Here is a 14,932-nt window from a genome sequence, read left to right as displayed (position 1 = left end):
CATCATACAGGTTTGAAATTGATCTAAGAGCGAGTAAAGGAAACTAGAATTCTGATATTTGGGTAAACTATCCCTTTAAGTCATGTCAGAATGGAGGGTGAGATCATGAACCATGAGACATCAAAATGAACTAACTCAATAAGAGAAGAAAGGATGTAAAAGTCCATTTAGTTTGACCGATCCATGCATTACAATAAGTTTTGACTTCATTTTTGTTAATTATGGGTAATGTAAGTTGACGTAGACACACAAGAACATTGATTTATTGCATGCACAATAGCGTGACTCGCACATATAAGCTACCGGCATAGGGTTAAGTATTACAAACACGTATACAAAGGTCTTTCCCTCATAGCTGCGCACGGAGCCATCAGTAGGTTAATGGAATACTTTTAAAGCTCTCCGAGCACCATTGTGTGAGTGGCTGTGACCTTTTGCATTGTGTCGTCTGTGTTTTGCTGGACCGTCAGTCAAAGGCGATGGAGGGACCTAATTAAACATGTTAGAATCACGTGTTGCTGCCACACAATGAGGCGGTAGATTGCAATTGCCTTTTCACTAAATACAGCAAAAACACCCACTTCCTGGTTTTCCAGCGGAATTAAATATTCCTGCACAAAAGGCTCTGAATGCCTGAACCAAACAAAAGGTCTACATGCCTGCTGCTTCAGAAATGCCTGCCGGAGTTTTCTGTTATCTGATATCACAGTTATTGAATACATCCCTTTTTAAGAAGGAAATTAAAAGCTGACATTAAATTGCAGCTCGACACGCTCACAGTTAGTCAGTATGTGAAATTTCTTTATCAAAAATGTGTTTGTGCTAATTCTGAGCTTTGAGGACAGGAACTGGCCTTGTCATCTTCTTTCTGGAGGTCATGTGCACAGGTGTAACAAACCCTTTAAGAAAGTTAAGTCTGAGAATTTTAGAGATGCACCAATTGCAATCATACTGGTTACATACAAAGCAAAGCAAAATTTCCATTTACCGTTTCAATTTTGTTGAGCAAAAATAAATTTTATCTTCAACTGAATTCCCAGTGTACTTATATTATAACTTTAATTTTATTTTAATGAAGAGACAGTTGAAATTTGATGTAATTTACAGTTTTGTATATGGCTCAGTGTACTCTGTATTTAACCCCTGTCACTCTTCAGTATGTACTTTTATATGCCCCACTGCATTCTGCATTATTCAGTGTCGTTAAGCTAATGTATCTACATTGAACTTTCTTAGTAAGAACATGACTTACAGAGGACAAAGTACATTATTTATGTCTCCCTCCATTTAGACAAGTCTCTTAAATATTTCAGCAGTGTTTTCCCCAGAGCAGGACTCTGCAGATCGATCAGTATCAAAAGACACCGTTTGCCCCCAAACACTGTTTGACATCCAGCTATTTCTGTTCAGGAGCACTGGGTAGGTCATTGCTTGTTGGCAGTCTTTTTCTCATTCACTTTTCTGCTGGTTTCTTATTCTCTGTCTCTTAACAGAGTGTAAATCATTAGTTCACCTGTGCAGCTCAGAGCAGCTTGTTGTTGTGATGTAGGAGAACTTTCGCCTTTGGAGCAGGTGTGTGTGACTAATGTAAATAAGAGGATTCTTCTTTAATCCCAGAATCAGGTTTTAATGAAATCTTTGCTACAGCTATGCAGCCACTAACTATATAACAACAGCAGCTGTTAACATAATATTGTTGCTATTGTATTATGGTGCCACAAAAGTACAGTATTATTTTAATTATTAGTTGCAGAGTCTGCAAGGATGTATAGAATATTTTCCTCTAACATTTCTTTCTTCCTCTACATCTTTGCATGCAAATTATAGATATGTTTGCTAGGTTTATTTAGTGTATTTAAATTTCAATTTAAAAAGTGTTTTTTATTTTAATATATTTTAAAATGTAATTTATTCCTGTAAATTTTTAGCAGCCATTACTCCTGTCTTCAGTGTCACATGATCCTTCAGAAATCATTCTAATATGCCGAATTGGTGCTTAATTATTATTATTATTTTTATTATTATTTTTAATTACCAATGTTAAAAAAAGTTATGCTGCTTAATGTTTTTGTGGAAACTTAGATAAATAGGAAGTTCAAAACAACATTTATTTGGAATATAATTTTTTTTGTCTTTACTGTCACTTTAAATTAATTTAATTCATGCTTGCTAAATAAAAGTATTCATTTCATTCTAAAAATAAATAATAATCCTAAAGACCCTAAAAATCTTAATGACCCTAAACTTTGAGCTGTAGTATACTGTATGTAAATGTTTTATCATGTAAAAAATGGTATTAGCATAGGTATATATAATGCCAGTACTAATGTAAATAAAAATATTGCCTGTTACGTAGCTTCATTGTAGTTTTTTTAAATAACATATTTTTGTTCATAGTAAACTGTAATTACATGTTGATCAGATGGTTTCTTCCAGCCTTTATGGGAGAAACTGCTAGAATAAGCGTCAAAGTGGACCATACTTTAAGTCAAAAGTCAGGCTTCATGACACAAGACACCAAGTGAGTGTGAATATGTGTCAGTGTAAAGAGCTCTGAACGAACTTGACATGCCTGATGGAAATGACATCTCAGGCAGGCTGGATGGTAATGTGTTCCTGTCTCTCTATCAGTAATTAAATTTACTGTTCTCACAGCTCCTCCATGGCCAGCTCTGCACTGAGCTGTGCTGTTTTGGGAACCAACTTCAAATTACTCCTCAGTGTAGATACATTGGCTTAACTAGCACAAGGGAGACCACCAGTGACTTACAGTATGTATGTGTGCATTTTCTCTCTTTCTTTCTTACATAAAGCTCTTAATGAGCCTGAGATGAAATGTGCGTCCAATTTAACCCACAGCCCTCCCTTCTTCTGAGTAACTCCCCTGTTGACTGTGATGAAGACGCTGTAGCAAATGATGACAGAGAGAGAAGCTTCTCGTAATACTATGAATATAAGTGGCGAAAAGATATGAATGAAACAGATCAATTCTGACAACGTCAGCTAAAGGAGTCACCTTTAAACTTCACAGAGGCATACAGCTTTGTTCTACTGGACAGCTGACAACTGACTGCCATCTTTGCATGAGCCTCGTGGAAAAACACCCTCAAAAATGGTGTGAGTGAAGTGAAAAAGTGAGATAAAATGTTGAAAGATAAAGTGTTTGAATCTGGCTTGCAACATATCCCCAATCCTTTCTCTCTTGTTTTTTACAACCCTTTATACCTTTATTTTGTTGGCTGCATTTAGCATTGTTTTTTCCTGCTATCATGTGGCCCAGAACAGACTTGTGACCCATTTTTGGGTCAGTTGAGAACCACTGGGCTGGAGAGAGAACTGACCCCACTGTGTCCCACCCTCAAATGCAGCAATACATTCCAGTCTAGACCCCGAAACCACCTGCCAATGCAGACAATCTGAATTTTGTGGTGGAAAAAAGAAGAAGAAAGAGTGGCGTGATGTAAAGGTGGTGGAATGAGGATGTATTTGCCTGTGGGAAAAAAAAAGACTGAAAGTAGGCTGGCAACAGATGTGTAGGGCAGTAAAAGTGTAATTGAAATGCCAGCAGCAATGGTCTTATCTACCCGTTCCAGCAGCTACCTCGCGTCTGAACATCAGTTAAATGTCATTTTAGCCCTGGCTGATTCAGGCCGACCACAATCCCCCATCTTCTGTGACTGCAGCCGCTGATGGGAGGGGAACAGCGGGGTGGGTGGATGGGGGGTGGGGGGGGTGGGGGTTGATTCTTGGAGAAAGCAGGCACTGAAAAAAAGGAGAGAATGCTTGTAATTGGATTTCGTTTGCACGCTGTTGACTTCTACACCTGGGCTTAATTGGGAATTTGATATGGTTTATCACCAGGAGTCATTTACAGTTTGGACATATCATTATTAGCATTGTCTGTACTATTTATACACTTCATATTTCATAAACTTCATTCTCTCATGATATTAGGAAATGGGTTTGAAGACAAATCCACCTGCCCTCAAATTGCCCCAGTCATGCTGCAGTGACTCCAGGTCTAGACTCATGACAGGTGGGTGAGAGGAGGGATGTGACAATGGAGAAACGCTAGCTGTTGGTAATGAGGCTTGAACTAGGCTGCATCCATGTTCGTATGCTTCTACTACATAGTAAAAGAATGTATAATTTCTATTATATTATGCCTTTGTTGTGTACTGGTTATACATGAATGGTGCCATTATATCTAAAATAAATATTATTCCTTAATTTGTAGGTTTGTGTAACCATTGTCTATACCCTAAAGAAGTTGAAGCAAAGGATCACAAACTCTTTTGTCATTTTTTCAAAGTCATTTTTTAACACACTATGCTTTGGGACATGCTTGTCTCTGTATTTATGATCCTGCAATTACTTTTCACACAAATTTGCTTCTAAAAAATTTTTTTTTTTAATGTAATGGATGGATGAGTAATTTAAATGTTTGTACTAAAATAGTTTATCCTGTAAAATTATTATATATTATTATATCTAAAATAAATATTATTACTTAATTTGTAGGTTTGTTCATTTAAAATCAGCTTTTGTAACTTTGGTCTCCCATTCCTAACCTTTGTCTATGCCCTAAAGAAGTTGAAGCAAACTGTCATAAACTCTCCCTTTCATGGTGCAAGGGGCTAAGGGTAATATTAGCCCAAATACCCACTGATAATGTTATCTATTCACCTTTGGAACCCTCATTTTTAATACTCTATGTTTTAGGACATGTTTGCCTCTGTATCAGTATACATTATGGATTATATACAAATTGGAAAATAGCCAAGGTTTTCTCAAGGTCCCGGTACAATGCGATATGAGATGTCTTTTCACCTCAACATAACCTGACCTTCACTTCCTGCAGTGTTGTGTTTCTTTTGCAAATCCAGTGGCAGACAGTGTTTTGTTATTTCTTCAGTTTCATATGTTGAGGAAATGCAGAGAAACTCTCACATCTCTCTACAGTTTTGTCTCTATTGTCTTTTTGTGTTGTAAGTTCACACAATCTTCACATTACGTAGTCAGCGAGATCCTGCAAGATTCTTTTAACACGTTTGGTGTCTCGTACAGCACTTCCTATTTGCGCTGCTAATTTTGAACCGTACTGTGAGGTTCTGTGAAGAGCTGCCCGATTGAGAATTTCAGATCTTTGCTGAAAGTAGAGCTGTTAGTTTTAAAGTTTTTGTTTTGTTTGTATATTCTGTATGGTATTGATTACATAGCACTACAAATTGTTCCATCTGCCTCACACACAACAACTGATCAGAAACTGCATTATACTCAGTGCCATTAAGTTGAAGTTTTATTCATCTAATTCATAACACAGTGCACTATAGTGTTTGGGGACAATTTAATGAGCTATACTGACTGAGATTGCTGCTGCGTTTAATACTAAATTGTAACTACCATCATTTTGGGATCTCTGGGGCATTCATGATTCAACAGAATGGGCTGGATCAGATCCCTTCAGCAGACAACAAGACAGATTTGGGAGGGGGGAAGAATGAGAAATTCATGGCGTAGAATGTAAATAATATATAAAAGAGTTTTGTTTTGGATAATTTTCATTGTCAACGCAATGAAACTCCATTTAATTGTTTTCTGTAGCCACTATCTATCTATCTATTCTGTCTGTCTGTTTTTTAATAAATGTAACACACATTTTTTGTTTACAGTCTATCTATCTATCTATCTATCTATCTATCTATCTCTGTCTGTCTGTCTGTCTGTCTGTCTGTCTGTTTTTTAATAAATGTAACACACATTTTTTGTTTACAGTTGTTTGCAAATTCACATTTTATGATGTTTTTTTATTTACTGCTAGTGTTCATTTTCATACAATAAAATAACCTTGGTTCCATTTATTTATTTATTTAAACAAAAGCCCTCCAGAAGTATTGGAACAGTATACAAAATTGCTCTGTTTGCTGTGGAGTCAAGAAACCTGTAAATATGTTTAAAATATGAATATTAGACAAAACTGCAAATTGTCACATTTTATTATTGGATGATACAACACACATGTTTTACCAAGAGGGTCAGCACTTTTAGAGTTTCCTCCCCCTATCTGATGTGAGCATAAGGATTGGAACAGTTGCCTCACAGGTCTTTCTACGTGATCAGCTGTGTTCTGTTGCATTAATTGTTAAGTTATTAAAAGCAGAATGTGTTGTATCAGTTATATCCATTGCTTGCAGTCTTGCATTTGATGATGACACACAATTCAGGATGAAGATGAGGGAGTTGACTGAGAGAAAAGCGAGCAATTTGGATACTAAAAGAAAAAGGAAGTCAATTAGACAAAGGGCATGGAGAAATCAAAAGTTTGGAAACCACTGGTGACATCAGCAGCCAACAACAGTCTGATCTTTTAGTCTTTTACATCTCCCCTAAGTTCAACTGTTCCAATACTTATGCACACATCAGATGTTGGGATGCATTTTAAAAGTGCTGTCCTTTTTGTCTGTTAAAACATGTATGTGTTGAAACAGCTAATAATACAATTCTGTAGTTTGGTCTCATATTCATCTTTTAATTATATTTGCAAATGCCTTTACTCCACAGCAAGTACTGTTCCAATACTTATGGAGGGCACTATATATATTTTATCCCACCAATTTTTTTTTTATTTACCTGCCCCTTAATGTCACATACAAAATATGTTTTGTTTTTCAGTTTGTTCGCAAAATCTCATTTTCTGTTGTTGTTGTTGTTGTTTTCTTCACTGCGTGTGTTTCATATATAATAAAATAACCTTGGTTCCATCTGATTACAAATGTCTGTTTCTTGTTGTTTCAGAGGGTGATTTTCAACATTGTGAACTTCAGCAAGACCAAGAGCCTGTACAGAGATGGGATGTCCCCCGTGGTGAAGTCGACCAGCCGGCCTAAATGGTATTCATACCCTCTGCAAATATCACATCTCCACCTACACGCTGTTCGCCACTGCGCTTTCCATGCTTTAATTCCAAATAACAAATCCACGACTTATCTTCCATGTGTAGCTTGTGCCTCTTCCCATTTGTGTAACACAGGCCCGTGCATGGGTTCCACACAAGCCCTGCAGACACGGCCAGTAAGACTTGACTGTGTACACTTTCATCATATCTGACTGTCTTATCTCTCTGCTGCAAACAACAGGATTTTTCGTTACCACCTCTTCGGTTTATCACACTGCCGGTGTTCCTTAAAGGAAGCATTCAACGCTTTCTCACTTTCTCTTCCTTCTCCAAGTTGACAATTGTGTGTTTGATGTTCCAGATGAGAGGTTGTGTTGCTGGGGATGTTTTTTGTCTCCATGGTGATGCCGTCTGGGTAGAAAAAAGGGACAGTGACAGGGCTGTTGATAGAGGAATTATGAGAAATGCCAGAGAAGGAGGTGAGCTTCAGGCTGGACAATTTCCTTATACGTGACTATTTACGGCATGTCACACTGGTGCTATTTTCCCTAAACATGGTTTTATTCAATTCAATTCAGTTCAAGTTTATTTGTATAGCGCTTTTCAGATGTAACTGAAGTACAAGTTTATGAGATACATTATGTGAATGCTTGGCTAAAGAAATGTGTCTTTAATCTAGATTTAAACAGAGAGAGTGTGTCTGAACCCCGAACGTTATCAGAAAGGCTATTCCAGAGTTTGGGAGAGTTTTGCGACCTTAGGGAGCGGAATGGATTGTAGCATGATAGAAGACTAGTTAGGTATGCAGGAGCTAAACCATTTAGGGCCTTAAAAGTAAGTAATAATGTTTTGTAACTGATACAGAACTTAAAGGGATAGTCCACCCCAAAATGAAAATTTTGTCATTAATCACTTACCCCCATGTCATTCCAAACCCGTAAAAGCTCATTATTCAACAGTTCCACAAGGATGCGCTGTTTTCTTTGCTGGGTTATTCTCATAATTTATCTGCTATGCTTTAACAAGACAATATGGATTTTAAATCAAAGCTAAATACATGTTGAAACAGCGCATCCTTGTGGCATGGATGGTACAGAAGAGCATACACAGCATGCAGTGATATGAAGAGACACAGAGGAGACTGTTGACAAAGGAATTGTTATTTGTAATAAAGTCGTTATTTTTGTTTTCTTCGCTTCAAAAAGTGTTTCCGTCGCTTCATATAACCCAGATTACACATTTGATGGCAGATGGAGTATTCTGACGACGACTTTCATACCTTTTATGGACCTTGACACTGTTATTTACATGGCAGTCTATGGGACAGTCACAGGCCTCCCGGTTTTCATCCAAAATATCTTAAATTGTGTTCCGAAGACGAACTGTGCTTTTACGGGTTTGGAACAACATGCGATTAATGACAAAATTTTCATTTTGGGGTGGAGTATCCCTTTAATAGGCAGCCAGTACAGAGAATGTAAAACTGGGGTAATATGATCATATTTTCTTGACCTGGTAAGGACTCTAGCAGCTGCGTTTTGGACTACCTGTAGCTTGTTTATTGAAGATGCAGAGTAATCACCTAGCAGTGCATTACAAAAGTCCAGTCTAGGGGTCATGAATGCATGAACTAGCTTTTCTGCTTCAGAAACAGGTAGCATGTTCCATAACTTGGCAATGTTTCTAAGACGGAAGAATGCTGTTTTTGTAACATGGGAAATATGATTTTCAAAAGACAAGTTGCTGTCTAATGTAACGTAATATAACATTTATGTGTCTTTTAATCAGCTCGACTCTTTGCGCTCTGTCAACGTTAGGAATGGTTTTAATAGAAACACATCTGCCTTCGTGGAGGAGGAGATGCGTGAAAGACAAATACAGTCTCCTAGCTGTGTGTAGTTTTGGATGTCTGTTAAATGGCTACATGCATTACATCAGTGTGAAGATAAGATCAAATCCTTCCTGCTCAGTGTGGGTTCTGCTATTCTTCACATATCTTCATGGCTTATTTGATATCTTTGTCTATACTTAAGCCAAACTCACACTATAAGTACATACAGTTTCTTATTTAGTGTCTTGTTGTTGTGTACTCTTCTAATTACAGTCTAGTTGGGTCAGTTACAAGATTACAAGATTAGTCAGTTACGTTCGAATCCTTGATTATTTATGATCCTGCAATTAGTTTTCCCACAAATTTGCTTCTAAATTATTCTTTTTTAATGTAATGTTTAATGAATGATTGATATAAATGTTTATACTGAATTAGTTAAAAAATCATAAAAACAAATAAAAGTTGAGGCAACAATCTTTTTTTATATATACATTAATTAGTAAAAACATTTTCTTTTTTTGAAAGTCACTTATTCATGCCAAGGCTGCATTGATTTGATTAATAATACAGTACAAACATTAAACATTATATATATATATATATATATATATATATATATATATATATATATATATATATATATATATATATATATATATATATATATATATATATATTATATATATATATATCAGAGTATGTAATTTATTTCTGTCATGGCAAAGCTGAATTTTCATCATCAAAAACACCATTCATCAGAATAAAAAAATACTTAATATTTTTGTGGAAACTGTGATACATTTTTTTCAGGATTCTTTGATAAATAGAAAGTTCATAAGAACAGCATGTATTTAAAATATAAATATTTTGTAACATTATAAATGTATTTACTGTCTCTTTTGATCAATTGAATGCATCTTTGTGGAATAAAAGTTTTATATAAAAAAAAAAAAAATCCACAGATTTTCGACCAGTATTGCATTTACAAGCATATCTTATTTACTGTACAAATTGTCACTTTATAAATACATGTTTATTGGGGCATAATTTATATATACATATATATATATATATATATGTGTGTGTGTGTGTGTGTGTGTACATATATACATATTACAGACTTTTTTTCACTAGTAGATTAAGATAAATTATTTTCCCAGCTTACAGATTCTGGACATCATGTCAGCCAGCAACAACATGGAGGATTTGTTTTGTGATCGGTTTTGCACAGATTCTCACACAGTGGGGAAAAGAGCTATAAGGGCTTTAAAAGTTGGCTGTGCCCTGGGGCTGTTTTCACAGACTTGTTCCAGCAACAAGTTTCAGTCCTTTAGTGTGCGAATGACTTGTGTGCCAGTGTACCTTGAGCACTTCCCGATAACATTTGGAAAAGTTAAGTTTGGCAAATTCCACGTACCCGCACACGCACCGATACACACACATCCACGCCTCCTATCAGTATCAATCAGAGTGGTGCATTACCATTCAAACACTCATCTGCCAGGTTGAATTTGCATGGGCCATGCAATCTGGGCAGGTGAGGCCTGTCAGAGGTAATAGCAGGGAACTGATGGATGCCAAAGTGTGCATGCATCCATATGGGTGTGTGCGAGAGAGCCACTACGCCACGTTATCCTGACGCACCGAACAGAGGTCATGTGACGGAGAGTACCCGCTCAACGGAAGCCTTGACATCTGTCACGAGTCGATCAAGGGGATTCAGACAAATGGCAGGCATCTGCCAAGGGAGCCTGTCTTCCTCTGCCAAACCCTGGTCACGGCCTAATGGGACAAGACAATTAGATGGAGATGCTGCCGGAAAACAATGGACTGCAAAACATTTCACAGTCAAGTTGACGTCTCCTACGTGTCCGTGTTTAACATTTCCCTCAGGAGTGTGCCGAGGTTATTTAGGGGTTTGTGGCGTGCTGTAGCTCACTCTTATTGCAAACCATTTTTTAGAAATTAATAGGGCTACATCTGCGCAATTATGATAAAATAATAATTAATAATTTTCATATCTATCTAACAATCTATCTATCTATCTATCAATCTATCTTTACATATCTATCTATCTATCTATCTATCTATCTATCTATCTATCTATCTATCTATCTATCTATCTATCTATCTATCTATCTATCTATCTATCTATCTATCTATCTATCTATCTATCTATCTATCTATCTATCTATCTATCTATCTATCTATCTGTCTGTCTATCTGTCTGTCTGTCTGTCTATCTATTTATGTCTATCTATCTCTCTCAATCTATCTATATTTGAAAAAAAAAATATATATATATATAGGCTAAGGCAAATGACATAACATAATAAAAAGAATAATACAAATATGAATAAAAACAGTTTGCCCACAAATTATAATTACCTTAATTTTCACTCTTTTTTTTTAGATTGTAATACTTTTTAACATGCAAAAAAATTATATTTTTATAAGTGATTTTCATATTTTAAGTCTGGGTCAGGTGAAAGGTTAAACAATGAAAATCATTTTTTAAAAATAGCAAGGATAAAGGCCTGGTAAAAGTTGTATCCGTCATATTAGCAAAAGAAAAAATGTTTAATCTGTTAGTTTTGTAAATTTTTCACTTAGTAAGTTCATTTAGTAAAAAACATTCCCTGGGACATAAATTATCAATAATAATTATGCCCTGAACAACATGAAAACAGGAGTAGACCTAAATGAATGCTATAATCAACATTTGACATGTCTGGTTTTCGTAGTCTCAATCATTTATTTGATTAAGTAAATAATAATTCATTTATTATTTTGCAATGTAATATTATAATTGTGCAGCCATAAATTTCCTTCGCCAGCAGCCATTTAACCTACAGCTCAAAACAGTTACAGCCGTCATTAAAATTCAAACTTTTTTTTTTACTCCCCTGCCCACTTTTTTCCAGAGTGAGGAAAAGGGCTCAGAAAAATTTTCCCTCAGACCCAAGTTACCCCATCTTACTCTTGCCATTGAAAAACCAGGACAGTCATAAGACTTGCACTACCTCATGAACAGTATCCCCACTTATACAATAAAAATGGGCAATATCCTTTATATTTATTTGTTACCCCTTCATCCTAGTACATCCAGGATGCCACAAGCACCAAAGCTCTCAATATACCAAAGGTCTGTGTCTTTTGTGTACAGCTCCAAAACAAATTCCTTGTATGCGCATCAGTCGTATTTCTACTCTTTCTGATTCTGACATAATTGTTCTTTAACAGTTACAGCTTAACAAAACTCAGTCTTTTTTCTTTTTTTTAGATATTACATTCTCAATCCCGGGCTGAAAACCCAGGATGCCACAAGCACACTTTTTGTCATTCTCAAAAAATTGTGACAGTTCTTTAACAGTAACACAAACTCAGTCTTCCATTCTCAAAAAATGAACTTTTTTGCTAACTGGAAATGGAGCAATTTTGGCTAACTTTCTAACATTTTCATAGCAGGGAGGAGGCAGACTGACATTAGACGACATTTCTTTTATTTCCACCGGCATAAAAGTCATTGTCTGAATCATGCATTTTTTTTTATACCAATCTGAAGCTCAAAGGACCGCCGCTTGTGTCAGGCTGCGGCATGCAGTGTGAAAATAAGCCTGTAGCATTTAGAGACTCTGAATACCCAGGCGAAAGCGACGGAGAACCTCTGTGTACAAATGCCACAGTGATAGCCATCAGATGGCGGGATCAGGGTGAGCTGATCATACCGCACACTGGTCGCCGCCGCTGCGGTGCAGACTCAGGCATTAGGACTTCAATAAGACCACGTAATTCTCACTCAACCGCAAGACGATCCTCTCCGTTTCACATCCAATTATAGAGGTGTGAAAACAACATGCTGTGAAACAAAGGGAGGCCTTACACACACACTTTTGCATAGAGGTACACATGCTCCATTCTCACGACATACACAATCGCACACGTGATAATGGCTATATATGGTATTTAATAGATTGTGTGTGAAACCGAAGTAAAGGGGAAAGTTTATGATATCATGTAAACTGAAAATTTGCTGTATATTTACTTACCGTCGGGCCATCTAAGATGTAGACGGTGTTTCTTCATTAGATGTTTCTTCATTAGCATTACACCTATAGATCCTCTGCAGTGAATGGGTGCCGTCAGAATGAGAGTCCAAACAGCTAATAGTAACATCACAAAAATCCACAAGTAATCCACACGACTATAAAAGCTGTGTGTACTGTATGTAAGAAACAAATCATTAAGGCATTTTAACTTGAAACCATTGCTTTTGGAGTCCATAGTTCATAATAACACTTTAAAGATTCCTTGAAATCAAAATCTTGTGGTTTTTCTTTCCATGTCTGTGAACATATAGTACAACCTTATCTCCATGCAATGTGTGAGAGTTGTCAATATTTTCCCAAGCGTCCTTGACCAGTTTGCAGTTGTGGGATTTTGAGCAATATCATCACAAGTCCTTACTAATTTTGTGATGACTTTGATTTAATAAGGGACAACACAAACTATGATAACAAATAATAAAAAAATAAAAACATAAATAAATGCACACTTGAGCTACAGTATAAACCATTTCTGTGTTCTGATTGGCCTGTTGTGTACTAACCTTAACTGCCAACCAATCAGAAAAGCTACAAAGGCCTGCTTTAAAAGGGTCATGGTGTCTTTTTTGCAGATTATTCAAACAGCAGGCCTTTGTAGCTTTTCTGATTGGTCCGAACATAATGACATCTATATACAGGTATTGCTGTTATTATGTAATGAAAAGGAAAAACATTATTTTTGGACTTCAGTGAAGAAGTTAGTTTAATGCACAAAAAAGGTACAAAATGGCACAATTTTATATAAAAAAAAGATGATATTGTCCAAAATTCAACTTATTGTTCATAACAAGAATGTCTCTTCCCCCTAAATTATAAATGCCACCTGTTTCTGACAATCAACAGCAAGTAGCAAATTTTGTTGTTTCAGTCCTAAAGTTTTTTAGTGTGTTAGGGTTAACACACACACAAAGAAATATGATGGCAGTACCCTTTCAAAGGGTTCTAATATGTACACTTTAGGTACTAATATTTAAATGTTTTAATATGTACCTTTAATGTACTAATATGTACCATTAAGGGGTAAATAAGGTACAAAGATACCTTTTAGCTTTTTGTTCCATAAAAGTGTAGTAGAAGTTTAAACTAAATACTGTCGGCCATTTAAAAAAACAAAGGGGTATATCCCTTTCAGTATGTCCCACCCAAATATATGGTTTCAACCAAATATGTGAGTATTCTTCTGTGATTCATAGTTGCTGAGGGGCAATTTCAGAAGACATTTGAAATTTGCAGACAAAAAGTATCAATGTTTTGAGCTTTAAAACCCCCAAGCAGCCATCTTTCGTTTCTCTTGAGCATTTGCTTTGTATTGTTGTTGCCCATGAATTTCTCTTTCACATTCTCCTTTTCACTCATTTTCCATCATGACAGCAAAGTGGAACTGCTCAAAAACTGCTAATCTCTCTTTGACAAGTAGATATGAAATAAAGCAAAGAGCAGCTTTAACTGTCTGATCCAGCCCTGTATGCAGCATTGGATAAAGTCAAGAAAAAAGATTGAGCGTGGGAGAGAGAGTGAGAAAAGGAGAGAGAGACAGTTTAAGAAAAAAAGAAGAGAACAGATTGCCTTTGCTGCCTTTATCTGCAGAAAAAGTCACTTTTAACCTGAAAGTTGAAACCTTTATCTCTATCTGCAGAGACCGTTCTTCCTCAAGGCTGGCTGATGCTGGAGCGCTGTGTGTGTTGGGGTGTGTGTGTGAGCGTGTGTGTGTGTGCGCGTGCGCCGCCTGGGGCTCATCTGTTCTTGGCCTCCATGATAGACAGACAGGCATCAGATTGGAACTTGGATGCGTGCATGTTTGTTTCTGGATATATGCGTGTTTATGTGCCTACAGTCCAGCAACAGGTGCAGTAATTATCGGGGTGAGGGAATTTCCAGAAGCAGGTTATAACAGCTGACAAGCAACATCTTACAGCAGAAGATCTGACAGCACTGGAGCTATACCACATAAGACGGCACGCAATCATTTCAGACAGTCCGTCTTTGTTTTTCATCTTGACCTCATGTCTGCCGCAGCTGCGTGAAGATCATGAGTCTCATTAATATGAAGTAGCCTAGTCTTGTGTAGCTAGATTTTAATTTAATCTGGCATATTCAGGT

General features: G+C 36.6%; 1 protein-coding gene across 2 annotated transcripts in view; it reads left to right on the top strand.

Annotated features, from left to right (window-relative positions):
* Positions 1-14,932, top strand: part of agbl4 (AGBL carboxypeptidase 4) — a 327,238-nt gene that overhangs the window by 116,383 nt on the left and 195,923 nt on the right. For both annotated transcript variants that reach the window (XM_042729535.1, XM_042729534.1), the window contains one exon: positions 6,796-6,890. In XM_042729535.1, coding sequence (XP_042585469.1) covers positions 6,796-6,890 — 95 coding nt within the window. The remainder of the gene's footprint in view (positions 1-6,795; positions 6,891-14,932) is intronic.

The sequence above is a fragment of the Cyprinus carpio genome, chromosome B8 (genome assembly GCF_018340385.1).
Source record: "Cyprinus carpio isolate SPL01 chromosome B8, ASM1834038v1, whole genome shotgun sequence".
NCBI classification, from domain to species: domain Eukaryota; kingdom Metazoa; phylum Chordata; class Actinopteri; order Cypriniformes; family Cyprinidae; genus Cyprinus; species Cyprinus carpio.
The sequence above is the reverse complement of the archived record's forward strand: the minus strand, read 5'-3'. Positions and strand labels throughout refer to the sequence as shown.